Raw genomic sequence first — 13,646 nt, forward strand, 5'->3', positions numbered from 1 at the left:
TTTGTTTATAGCATGGGCAGGTTTGCCAGCTGTCCTGGTTTCAGCTGGGATAGAGTTAATTTTCTTCCTAGTAGCTGGCAGAGCGCTGTGGTTTGGATTTAGTATGTGAATAATGCTGATAACATACTGATGTTTTAGTTGTTAAGTAGTGCTTACACTAGTCAAGGACTTTTCAGCTTTTCATGCCCTGCCAGCAAGAAGCTGGGAGGGGGCACAACCAGGGCAGCTGACCCAAAGTGGCCAAAGGGATATTCCATATCATATGATGTCATCCACAGTGTATAAACTGGGGACAGTTGGCCAGGGTCGTCACAGCTCGGGAACTTGCTGGGCATCAGTCAGCAAGTGGTGAGGAATTCTATTGTGCATCACTTATTTTGTATATTCTTTTATCATTATTATTATTTTCTCTTCCCTTGCTGTCCTATTAAACTGTCTTTATCTCAATCCATGAGTTTTACCCTTTTTGCAGATTATCCTCCCCATCCCACTAGAGACTGGAGGAGGAAGGAGTGAGCGAGTGGCTGCATGGTGCTTAGTTGCCGGCTGGGGTTAAACCACGACAGCAGCATAATTTATATTACTTTTGTTGTTTGTGGTGCCATTCCTTGATTAGCAGATATAGACTTTCAAAGAAATACACCTGGCAGCAACGTGCTTGGAAAGCAGTTGTGCATATGCTAACTCTTCTGCCAAACAGTAGGCCACTTCATGGTCAAAAATCTCTCGCTGAAAACACACTGTTCACAGCTCTGGACACTCCCAGCTCTTTCAATTCACTCTGCCATACCAATGGATCACAGTTTCTTCCAGAACACACAAGCTACCATACACATCTCTCTTTATTTGGCAGGGTTTATCTATATTTAGACAATCTGTGTGGTTATGGAGATATGTTATCTCTCTGGTCTACAGATTTGCTTCTGTCTTTCTACACAAGAACATGGACTATGATTCATTATCTACTGATAACACCTGCAGCAGCAGGGACCATGGTGAGACATCAGCAAATCTACCTAAACTCAGCTGCTTCCAAGAAGATGCAAGTATTGCAAATAAGAACCATTAATGTTGTAAGAGATCCTGCTGTTAGAGTACTTTTTGTTTCCAGGTTCTTGTATTCTCTAATTTTGTGCCAGCACACGATACTACAAGGACAGTTAAGCAAATAAAAGATAGAAAGCATATCCATTTAACGTCTTCATTAAGTCAAGAAGTCTCTAAAGAGAACTGTGTAAAGTTCAAGTTAACCAGGAAAACACATTTCTCAAAATTACAGTTAACACAGTTACCCCAAATTGCTTCTATTTTTTATACTTTGTGGTTCATGCATGTTGAAGACAATGGTACAAATCTTGCTGTAATTCTCAGCAGCCACTGTTAATTCATCTCAAGTATATTCTTTTTACAGGAGATTGTTAAATACACTTATTCCTGTTTTAACTAACAGGTACAAGGTTATTAAGACAACAAACTGAATTCTTCTCCTAGTCACTCTCACCATCAGTCAGCTGTAGAGTCAGCCTAGTTACATCATCCAGTAATGGTACAAATTTTGGTCCTGACTCTCATTGCTGGCAAACGGACAGAATGGGGGCAAACTGGTGAAGTGCTGCACTAAGACCACTGGAGCTTGTTTTCAGAATTGTGGCTTTTCAGTCAAACAAACTGGAACTTACATCAAAAATTACTACCCGATTGTCTGGTATGGCTAAAAAGTTATTTTAATGAAAAAATATTGCAATGGAATGAGAAACATAATGATCTTGTATAATTAAGATAGCAAATGCTGTTGGACTTATATCTGTCATGGGTCCAAATCCCCTACAAAAATTCCAACACTATCATTATATTCTCAAAACAATTCACTTCTTCAGCCAATATATAAAACTATAGACATACTTCACTTTTTAATACGCAATAAAATACGGTCAACACATGCAGCATTAATTATAAAATCTAGGAAAGTAAAATCTCTCGCTTAGAGAGATGTTCATTTCAGATACATGCCATTTAAAGTATCACTAGGATGATGGATATTGTCTCAAGTTAAACCCATAAAAACATTTAAAAAGTTGGAAGTTTAAAAGCAAAATAAGTGATTCTGTGCTGTTACAAGAGTTCTCATTATCAGCCAATTTATGGACTTCTAACTCACACATGAAGTATAAAGGCAAATATGACTCTTCAAAAGATTAGACAGCACAAATGCACACCATGCAAGTTGCTGTTTTAAATACAGATTTTTTTTAATTGGAGTACAAGCTTATTCAGTAAGGCTGAAATGACTACAGAATGAGAAACATGTCAGCATTACTTAGTTTATGTAATTCCTGCATAGCAGAGGAAATTGATGTTACAGACAGCAAACAATTTGTGCACCTCCATCCCTTCTTTACTATCTTCCCAGGCTAGAGGCCCACACAGGTAAAGTATTTTTCACCCACAACATTGAATGAACGTTGACAAATCAGTAGGCTGACACTTCACCATTTCTATCTATACTAGCCACAACAAATAACCACAACCTATTTATATGACAACTCTGACTTCAGTGATCTTATGATACATAGAAATATCCATCAATGAGCGGGTGTCCAATCCAGTTTCCTCTGGAACTTGAGTGAAACCTTGGCCTTGATGGTAATGGAAGAAGAAAGAAGATTAATTTTGTACTTGTGAGTACAGGCAAAGCACAAGTTTCGTTGACATATTGAAAAATGATCTTGTGGAATGGGAGATGGAAGGGAGCTTTAATCCTGCAGTTTTTCTATTTTAAACTAGAAAAATACCCCCAAATTTCCAAAAGCGATTACAAAAGTCTTAATGACAGCCTACAATTACTTTAAATTCAGAAGGGAGATATGTTCAAATCCATCATCTGCAGTATCTATGACATTAGGGACACATCTGAGTGCACACATGTAAAATTTCAAAAAGCCCACAACCAGTACAGGAAGTTTCAAAGGATCTGTAAGAAGAAATGCAATTAATTGACAGTTATAGGTATGAAAAAACCTAGTCAATATTTACACAATCAAGAAGAAAGAGGTGGGTGTGGGGAAAAAATTAAATAAATCACTAAGGGAAATTAGATGAGCTCCTAAAGGAAACTTTGGATTGACTTTGCCAATCAACTTCTAACTACTTGACGACAACATGGGAACTTCCAGGGCAGGTGTGTAGGGAGACACAAGAAAGAAAGCTATGACAAATCATCATGCCTGCCAATCTCAGAGTTCTCACACCTTGCTCTGCAGTATCTGCTGTCAGCGGCTATTACAGAATAGCTATACCCACTGCTGTGCCAAGAAGCTGTCTAAATTAGACTTTGTCACCTTCAGATTGCTAAGTACAAGCTAAGTGATCTCAAGCCAGCTCACAGTGTGCATCAGTGCTACGACCACTCCGTGACTGCTGCTCACCCACAGTAAAATACAGGATAGTGGATTAATTAGACTGTGATCCTGACCCAGTATGTCTATTGTTTCTTTATCCATCTTATTTCCACAACAAATTTAGGAGTAGTTCTAATGAAATAGGACATGCCAAAAAAAAATTAACATCACAACTACAGTATTAGTAAAAAGAAGTATAGATACTCCTATAATGGGGAGTAGGGAGAGAACACTCTTTTAAGGACTAAATTTCATTTAAGTAGGTATCATTTAATTGACATCTACCAAAAAGCCTATATGGGACAGTTGTGGTTTCACCTTCTGTTGATACTTAAACTGTAACAGCTATTTAGTTCTATAGTATACCTTAGACAAAGTTACACTCATTTTCAGAGAGGGTCTAAAGCAGCTGAGATAACAGCAAGTCAACAGTAACACCACAAATACATAGCTCCCCATCCTATATTCAAAGAGCATGGTATTTTTCAACAGACTATCAATCTACTCCAATGCCATTCTAGAAGGAAAACAATTTTTAGCCTTTTCATCTGTTAACACGTTAAACAAGTCTCAGAGCTGATTAATAGTCCTGCCACACAGAATTCTATCTCTGCTCACAGCCAAAACAAGCAAGCAAAAATGCTTTAGGCAACCCCACTGCAGGTCATCCTACAGGCAAGGATAGAACAGTTTGCTGCCAACAGCATTACAAGCAGTTATCAGGCTTATCCTCCTCAATTAGAAGCTTTTAAAATTGCTGATAGAGGATGTAAGTGTTTTTCATTTACTACTCAGATCTTTACTAAATGTCTCCATGACCTTGTTTCATGCTGGCTTTTCCTAAACATACAAGGTTCCTCACCCCACATATTTTTGTGCATATACTCCAATTGCCATAACAACTAAAGCTTTTTATCATTACTGTTTCCAGTTCACTCTGTAAGGGTGTCAGAAAAGAGACTGATGTATATCACATGTCAGAGACCATTATCTTTTTAAGCACTGTGTTTTGTGGGTATTCTCTGAGCAGCATTAGGCAAAGTAATGGTAATTAAGTCCCTGGCCACCTGGATCCTTTTCAGTTTTGCACAGCACTATCTAGACCAAAACCAGAGGGAGGGAAAATAAAAAACTTGAAAAAAATAAGAGCTGCACAACAGCCTACACTACCATGCCATTTATTTCTCCATACACTTTTCTATCTTCTTATTACTTGAACATAGCATGATGGATAAAGGGTCCACTGAACAAGAAGTGCACATGCTTTCCTCCCTCCATCCCCTTCCCACCCTACTCAGCCCACTGAAGGCAGTAACTTTTCCAGAAGCTTATGCTTTTCAATCAGGGCTGAATTAACCTCCTTAAAAAGTAGTCTTTTCTCTTCCCTACCCCTGTCCCTCCAAGAACAAAGCTCTCTTTCCTACCACACACAACCAAATTATTACAATTTCTACCCAAACATTCCTTGTTTTAGAGCTCTTCCACCTTGTTCTCTACACCAGGCAGTTTGTAATGCAGATGGTGCATACAACTAAATGAGGGGACCTGAATTATACCACAAGCTCAGCTTGAAGTATTGTAAGTCTTATGGTCTTACTCTCACTGCACCAAGCTTTGTTAGCAAAAGTTTATATTTTACTTGTAACCACATTGCTCGAATTTAGAATCAGATAGGATGGCTAAAGCCTTGTTTCATGGTCTGGTACAATATCCTATTGCTCTTAAAGGTAACTATTGTGACTAAAAATTAAGATAATTTCTATGGAAAATTATCTCCCTAAATCATAATTCAATGGGGAAATAACAGGAAATAACCTGAAAAATCACATTAGATGAAAATAACTTCCTGTAAAGGTGAAACTTTCATTTGCTGAAGTAGAGAGCGAGGAGTTTTCTCAGACTGTTTATCACCCTCATTCTAGAGTACTGCTGCAACATTTCTTCTCATTTTATTAAAATTTTTACTATTTAATTCTATTTACACCATTGTTTCCAAAGCTGATGCACAGTGGTTGCCACTTCCTCTGTAATCTTCACTTTAAGGAAGAACACCTAGTTAACCAAACATAGTGAGAATCTTAGCAGCAGTATAGAACTATTTTTGCAAAATTAAGAAGATACAACCTAAGACACAGGCTCTTATTCACAATTGTTCCTATTCCAATTGTCTTTACACTTACTCCTTGCTACACTGTAGAAACCAGCAGCAGAGTGTGACTGCTACCCTGTGTGGTAGTAGAGATGTGATTGAGTTCTGATTGCCCTATAGACCTCTTATGAAAAGACAGCTATATGGCCGTTCTCTATTAGCCTTAATTTTCTTCCTTAGAAATAATATTCATCTGCTACACAAGAAAACTATAAAGAATCATTGCTAAATCTTCTTCAAGTTCTTCTTGAGCCTTATTGGAAGCACTATGCAAGTGAAAAGCATTATTGCCATTTAATAAACATGCTGAAATCATAGGCAGAGATAAATGAAAAACAAAGTCAACTTCAGATTTTCTGCTTACTCCTACTCTTTGAACAGTAGCAGAATTGACGGGAGAACAAAATGTACCAGGTAGACAACTCTGTGATCCCAGACCACGTAAAGGAATTGTTACATAGCCCCAAGACCTTCCCTACCTTTCCTCACTACAAAACAACCTCCTGACTTTTTTCCTCTCCCTGTACTTACAAAATATCACCCTTCCTCAAAACTGCTAAGAAGCAGAATAAAAGTTATGCCAGAAATTAGTCTGCATCATGGACGTTTTCTAGTGCTATACTCAACTCCAGAGGTCAAACAGCTCTGCCCGTTAGCTGACACTGTCTCTTCCAGGTTTCTGCAAGGCTTTCTAACAAATCAAAGGGAGCCATTTTGTCAGGAAGCACATCCAGGCCCTTGAATTTTCCTAATGTCTCAGTTACTGGATCATTACAAAAAAAGTGAGTTTAAAATGCTGAAGTCAAAGTATGTAAATAATAAAATCCAATATTCAGATGAATCTTGGCTGTTTGCGATGCTGCACGAACCAGTGCTTAGCTTTCTCTGAATACCTTTAGCTTTTCCCATTTCCTTTGGTTTTATGTACTGTAAAAGCAGAGGCTGACCTTAGATTATCCCCCTCTTGATAGATAAGACAGCTCCTCAGATTCAACAATAAATGTTAGGAAAGTGATCATTCATGTCGTCTGAAAACAAATATTAAGGTCTACCAGAATGACTTTTGTTATGCTCCTGTGGAATACACTGGAAAGAGAGTACAGAAAAATTCTACTGAAATTATTTAGGCAGTGACTGAGCACAGTATTTCTGATGATCACAAATCAGTTCTTAGCTGTAAGTGTGAAGCTTTCACTACACACAGAGAGAACAGGAGAGGGGACACACTATGTCCATATTCCCACCAAACAAAACTTTATCAACAGAAATACTAAATCAATAGCATTTTAGATAAAAAGATAATCACAAATCTCATGTAATAGACTTAAAGATGGCAACAGTCAGAGAAAAAGGTTCTGATATAGTTTGATGAGCAGGAACTTACTCCTCTGACTCTGAAATAAAAATAAGAGAGTCAAGAAGATTGACATATACACAATTGTATGTGGAGCACCTAGGCTTAACCACCCTTATTTTAGGTATAATGATTTCTGGAAATTACAAGACTCTGGAAATTATAAGAAAAAAGAACTATCAAAATGAAAAGGTTTCTGCAAAATAATTTCCTGGGCCATGACTAAAAATAAATTTGTCAGTACTGGCCTGGTCTTCAGTTCACCATAAACACACAAGTTTGCATGAGACAGGGTAGCAACGTACATTAGGTTTAGAATTACACAAAGAACAATGATGGATAAACATGCACTTGCTTTTGTCATCTCCAGAAAAAGAACTTCATGGCCTCCTAATCATAGGGAAATTGAACAAGTGTTAACAGAGTTAATTAGATTAGCAAACCTGGCATCAGAAAGCAGCCTCACCTATATACCTTTAACAACTCTTAACTTGCTCGTAACTTTACTCAACTTTATCCTGATATTTCTTTTGATTTTCTTGATACAAATCACTTTCATTTCCCTGCTAATATGGATTACTAACTAGTGAATCCTAAGTAAGAGTAACCTACCGAAAGTTCTGCTAAAGAGTATCTTGACCAGGCAGATATACCTCATCTTCAAAGGTCTTCTCAGAAAATATATGCTACCTGATGCCTATAAGATCTGGGGGAGCAATGTGAAGATCAAACATACTTTTTCCAGGCATATCATTAAGTGAGACTATTTCCTTCAACTTGCACTTGCACAGGCCACCTGACCAAGGGGAGCCTGTTGACAAAGCCTTCTCACTCCAGCTATTTAATGACAGAGGTTGCATATATCTTACTATTTTTATAAATGTGAGGATCTGAAATTAGGAGATCTTTAAAATGGCTAATGTTTTATCTAACATCAAAATATCTTATTTTTCTTATTAATTGCAAACAAAAAAAAAGTTTTCAGACAATTAAAAAAAATCTTCAAAAAGTCAATTCTAACATAGTATGAATAGTTGCAATTCTATGTAAGGCACCAAGTCTATATTTGGTCTAAAAAAAGAGTCGTCTTGGGCCTGATTCCAGTCAGTGGAATCACTCACAGTTTTACAATCAATGTGGTAGGTACACATTTCATTCAATGACTTAAGTTGTCGTAAGTAATCTATGTGGTTCTGTCTACTATTATGAAAAGAACCATAGATGTATATAAAAAAAATTTAATTCTTTACCCTGCACCCATTAAATGCCTCACAGGATTCCAGGCCACCTCCTCACATACGTAAGTAAAAGCTGAAGACTAAAAAGCAAGGACTGATTTTATCTCAAGGTTATGGAAACATCATTAAACCATAAAACCATGGTGTCAAAAATTTATCTTGACATTAGAAAATGTCTCAGTGGAGTTAAAGCCTTATCACGTAATTAACTGCAGATAATTCTGTTTAATACCAAGAATCAGAATTTAAAAACAGTCACAACCTTGATAAATGGCACGTTAAATAAACTGGAGCTTCCGAAGAGTGATCAGATAGCAAGAATGAAAAAAATCCAACTCCAGCACAAAGGGCAGCTGATACAAAAGCAAATGGTCTAGTAAGCACAACACTGTCAAAAATGAAGGTACATTACCCTTCTGAAACACCTCCCCATCCAGTAGAGCTGATATTTTCCACAGGTCTTATGCAAACTAAAAATATATTGGGGTGAAATTCCGTTCCCATGGAAAGAAGTGGAAAAACTTCCTTTGATTTTAGATGGGAAGTTTCCACAAGTTTGCGCTCAAGGGGACTCTTTGCCCATTAAGTGTCACAAGCAAGTGAATAAAACTATAATTAATTCTCACAAAGACAAGAGCAGTGGCCAACAGAGAAGAAATACAGTTTAAAAGAGCTTCTGAGAAGTTCTTCTGACCTAAATCAGGTTGGAGTTTTTCCAAGAACTCTCTGGAATTTAGTCATCTCACTGGAGAACCGTTTTTCTCTTTTGTCTGGCTGTCTGCTTATTTTCCTTCTTGAGGATCCAGCATCAAACAGAATACAAAAATGACCTTTGACTGGATCTTTTTGTGGCATGCTATGAAAGAACTGATCCAAGAAAGTTCAATGTTAAAATAAGCACCTACTGAACTTGAAAGGAATGTTGGAAGAGGTTGGGAAAACAAGATTACATCTTGAAGTCATGTATCTGTAGTATTTCTTTATTCTATGACCACACAGAGAAGTCATCACAGCTGGTCTTTTTTTCAGTTGCACTACGGAGAAGAGACCATGTAAGTCTTTTATCAGAGACTTTATAGTTCCAGAGCCTTAAATTTTACCTACTGGGAATAAGCATACCTATTCAGATTAAGGAAAAAAACCAAACAAACAGTATTTTTTGCATTGACATTCAGCTTATCTTCCAAAAAACATTCTATGAGAGTAGCAGAAAATGCCTGCTGCTACCTCACTAGGGATGGCGGCATATTAAAATCATATTTTAATGTAATGCCATACTTCATAACACACTCATCTGACAACCAAATTGGGAAGGCTATAAATTACCCAATGGAAAATTAGAGTGAAAATAGAGCTTTCCAAAAAGCACTGTACTTGACAGAACTCTGAACAATTTTTAATCACATGCGAAGCATATGGATTTAGTTGACAGCTTCTTTCTCCTGATCAGCTCACCTGTTCAGTCAGATTCTTCTGTCCATTCTGTCAATTCTTTTTATTATTATCAATATGAAGTACCCGTACCCATGATAGTTCTATGTCATTTGCTCTCCATTTTCCTAGGGCAGACTATTGCACAGACTCAGCAAAATGAGCAAAAGGAAATGAGACCTACTTTAATGGTCTGAAAGCCTCTGAATTTGCAGAAGGGAAAAAAACCCCACAAACTAGCAACAACTTAAAAACTCAGTACTTTGCAGTACATTCAATAGGGTAGGGACAAATTCACACTCAACATAAGGAATACGTTACGTTAAAAATATCTTTGTGATAGCAAAGCTACAGTGGGACAAATGTTGTCATTAACAGGAGCATTCCTAATTATCCAGTTAACAGGATGCGGATCTGCGGAGTCTTGACTTTCACTCTGCCCTTGATGCCCACTTCCGTCACCTTGGTAAAATACATGGGAGGGAAGAGAAGGTGCACATATGTGCAGATGCTTGTGCATGCATATCCATAAAAAAATGTAAAAACCTTCCTTATTTTCTTCACCAGTGCTCCAATATATTGCACAACCATCACACTGCTCCTGTAAAGCCACCACAGCCAGCCTCCATTTTGCTCATCTTCCGTCCGTAGCAAAAGATTCCACAATTGTACAGATTAAAAATATGTAAAAAATCATATATTGCATTTTGATTTAACGTCTTTAAAAGCTCTTCCTTTGTTTATGTCAGAAGAAAAACATCTAAGAGTTTAACTTGCTTCATAAGAAAACACTTATTAAAACAACTAAAACATACATGAGCTAAGATAAATCTTATGGTAGAATTTATCAATCAATTGGAAATAAAAAACCCTAAATCAATTAAAACTATGAGTCTTCTCCCTATGAAGTAGTTCTGCTAGCATTGTTCAAATGAAGCTTTCTGAATTAAAAGCAATAAAATATGTACAGCAAAAGCCAACAATATTTAGTTAGTAACACAACAAACATTTTACATATTGTGGAAATTAAAATCAAGTACTTTTACATGTAGCCTTTTAGAATAGATGATCCACATGGTCCCTGAGAAAGCAGTTTGTGGCATACAGTACTGTCAGGAACATCCATTAGTACATACTACTAATTGACAGAATGGAATGGTAGTATAGCTGCAAAGATAAGATACTGCACTTTGCAGAAAAAATCTAGGTTGAACAGTGATGCTATATGTTCTTTATCACTGTGCAGAAATTACTTAGGTTGATTAACTTAATCATTTTTGAACATGCTTGTTTTTAATGCAACTTTTTTTTCCCAAGAGCTTTAGCATGATTATTTAAAAAAGGAAAAGAAAAAATATCTTCTGGCTGCTGCTTTAATTTTGAAGTGTTACAATTATATAAAAGTTATAATTCTGCTTAAATACTGACTGAATAGAAAAAATAAATAGTTTGGTTTCACTTTGGCATATATCACATTCTGGATGTATCTACTGAACTCCCACTCAAAAATAAATCAAGACCACAAGGAAAGGATAATTTATGAGTTGTCAAGCAATCACATTTTAACACTTACTTTTGTGAAGATCTGAAAAAAGTCAATTGCAGGTGGCAAGAGAGATGCATCCTGTATCTCCGTTTTCAAATACAGTTGCAACGTCTGTGCAAGGTGCCTGAGGCCATCTTTCATTTCTTCACTTAACTGTTCAATATCTTAAGGGGAAGGGAAAAAAAAAAAGGTACGTCATGTCGTAAACAGAACCTTTCGACAACATTTTGAAAATGTCCAACGGCAGCCATACAGTCTAGACATTTCCAGTCCCAGAATTAATCTTGACAGAGGGCAAATTTGACAGAGGGTGGATGTTTGCCACTTTTTGTGACAGCTGCCTACCAACACACAAAAGAGTTTATCAGGTTTCTACTGCTAAATCATATGAATACAACAGTGAGTCAAAGATCAAAAGCCAAAAGGATAGAGCAGATGTGTAAGCAGATGTAAGACATTACATATGAAAATTAGGCATCTGGGTTTGTAACATTAAAAATGTGCTTGAAAGTTTATACAGCAGTACCTTCCTCCTTGCAGCAGTGCATATTTTTATACTGCATTCTTTATTGTTGTGTCAGAAATACTTTATGCTGGCAGATCAAAAGGGAAAGTATTTTAGAGACAAAGGTAGTTTCAGTAGACAAAGGTAGTTTACAGCAGCTGGTAAATGGAATGGATATGGAAGGATATTAAGCAAATATCATTTCATTAAATACTGAAGCACCATTATTCATGCTATACTGATAGGAATCCCGAAGCAGAAAGAAACACAGTGCCTTATTTTCTAATGAAGTGATTATGCACGCATCAGGTCACTGATAACATAGAAAGTGAAACTCAGCTGCTCTATTAAGTTCAGTGTCTGATTACCTGATTCACTTTTTTTTTTTCCTCCCAGTTAACACAAAATGAGTAAGGCCTAAATGGAGAATGTGAAAGTGAACAGATTCAAGCATCAGGCAACAAAAGGCAAAATGGGTTATTATGCACTACGAATTAATTTATTCTCTGCACAATGGTGAATTGTTATTTTATTTTAAACATCTATCCTAATGGGAATGGAAATAACATTTTACAAAGAAAGGTTCCTCCCCATACTTTAAATCCAAGCTTGTTGGCCTCCTGGAAGGACAATTCAAGATCTGTGTTCCTCTTTAGAGCTATCTCCTCGCTTAAAAAGAGGATGCAATTAAAGCAGATGTCACTGTGTTTGTTTAAACAGCTGTCTAGTGTGTAACAATACTTGGGCTTCTATGCTCCATCCCACCCGGCATCCCTCTGCTTGAAGGTACTGTCTATTTTGTAGGTTGTATATTGGCTATCACGGAGTTTCCATTTTACACACCCCACACAAGTGAGCTGCTTTAATAATCTCCTATGAACTACTTCTGGCAGAGCACTTAATGCTGGTTTACTAAAATGGCCAGTAGCCATGGACAGCTATCAGCCAGAAGTCTTCCAGTAGAACCAGCTACAATTTGCTTCTAGTCTGGTATGGGTTTCCTTATTGGCAAACTCTTCGGTTCTGTTTAGACTTTCTCAGGAGCCACTGAGGGCTACCCTGCTTAGATGAATGATGCAATCCTACCAGTACACTGTATTATGGAAAAATGTACCCCTCTTCATGCTACATTACAGAGTTCAAGAAGCATCTATATTAACTATTGTATATTGTTTCCATTTCCACTTAAAGTAACACTTTCCAAGACCTGCTCCCATCGCAATGGTCAGTCGCTGCTGCTGAAATGCCATGCCTGCAATATGCTGAGCAAGTAATGACGCCAGAGGAATCTTAAGGGTGGTTTATCCCTACCAGGGTTAGGGATGGAGAAATATGCTCTCCCAAGAGCAATCATATTCAGCTCCTCACAAAGTTCAAACCAGTTAGTACTAAGTGTGCTGAGATATGCCCCTCCGTACTTGGCACAAAGCCTTTTTAACCAGAGCATTTGCCTTTTGATAGCTACCAACAGTATATCCTACCCATGTGCATCTTAACAGTGTGGACATTTGAGGGTGGTCTTGCAAGCCTGAATGAATGTACATGTTCGAAATCCAGACATATGTGCTCTTCACAATGTATGGAAATCTCTGGTATAGAAAAGTATCATACCTATGAGGATTGTGTCTTCAAGAAAAGAAGTAAACTTTTAGATGACTGGAATTTTTTTTTTTTTAAATCGTAAACATACACTTACATTTCTTATCTAATATTCCTTTGAAATTAAAGATGTTCTTTCCTTCAAACGCAATTTTTCAAGACTTCATGTCATTCATCTTAAACTACCTGATGCACATTGCAAAATGTATTGTGACAAAGAGAGGAAGACACGATTTGCTTCACTATTAGCAAATAAAACACCTCTAGAATGGAGAAGAGGAATCATGTAAGCAGCATGGTATAAATGGACACTGCAGTTTAGGACAGATGTGAGCAAGAATACTGAATCCAACTGGAACTTCAGGGAGCATTGACAAAGACAGGAGCAGAATGCAATTATCCATGTTGGAATCTGTCCAGGACATC

At 37.2% G+C, this 13,646-nt stretch overlaps 1 protein-coding gene across 1 annotated transcript in view; it reads right to left on the reverse strand.

Annotated features, from left to right (window-relative positions):
• SMYD3 (SET and MYND domain containing 3) overlaps positions 1 to 13,646 on the reverse strand; it is a gene marked incomplete at its 3' end in the record, with an annotated part of 420,719 nt that overhangs the window by 344,208 nt on the left and 62,865 nt on the right. The window contains exon 5 of the mRNA XM_081998098.1: positions 11,144 to 11,280. Coding sequence (XP_081854224.1) covers positions 11,144 to 11,280 — 137 coding nt within the window. The remainder of the gene's footprint in view (positions 1 to 11,143; positions 11,281 to 13,646) is intronic.

Source organism: Phaethon aethereus (genome assembly GCF_964289735.1).
Source record: "Phaethon aethereus genome assembly, chromosome: 3".
NCBI classification, from domain to species: Eukaryota; Metazoa; Chordata; class Aves; order Phaethontiformes; family Phaethontidae; genus Phaethon; species Phaethon aethereus.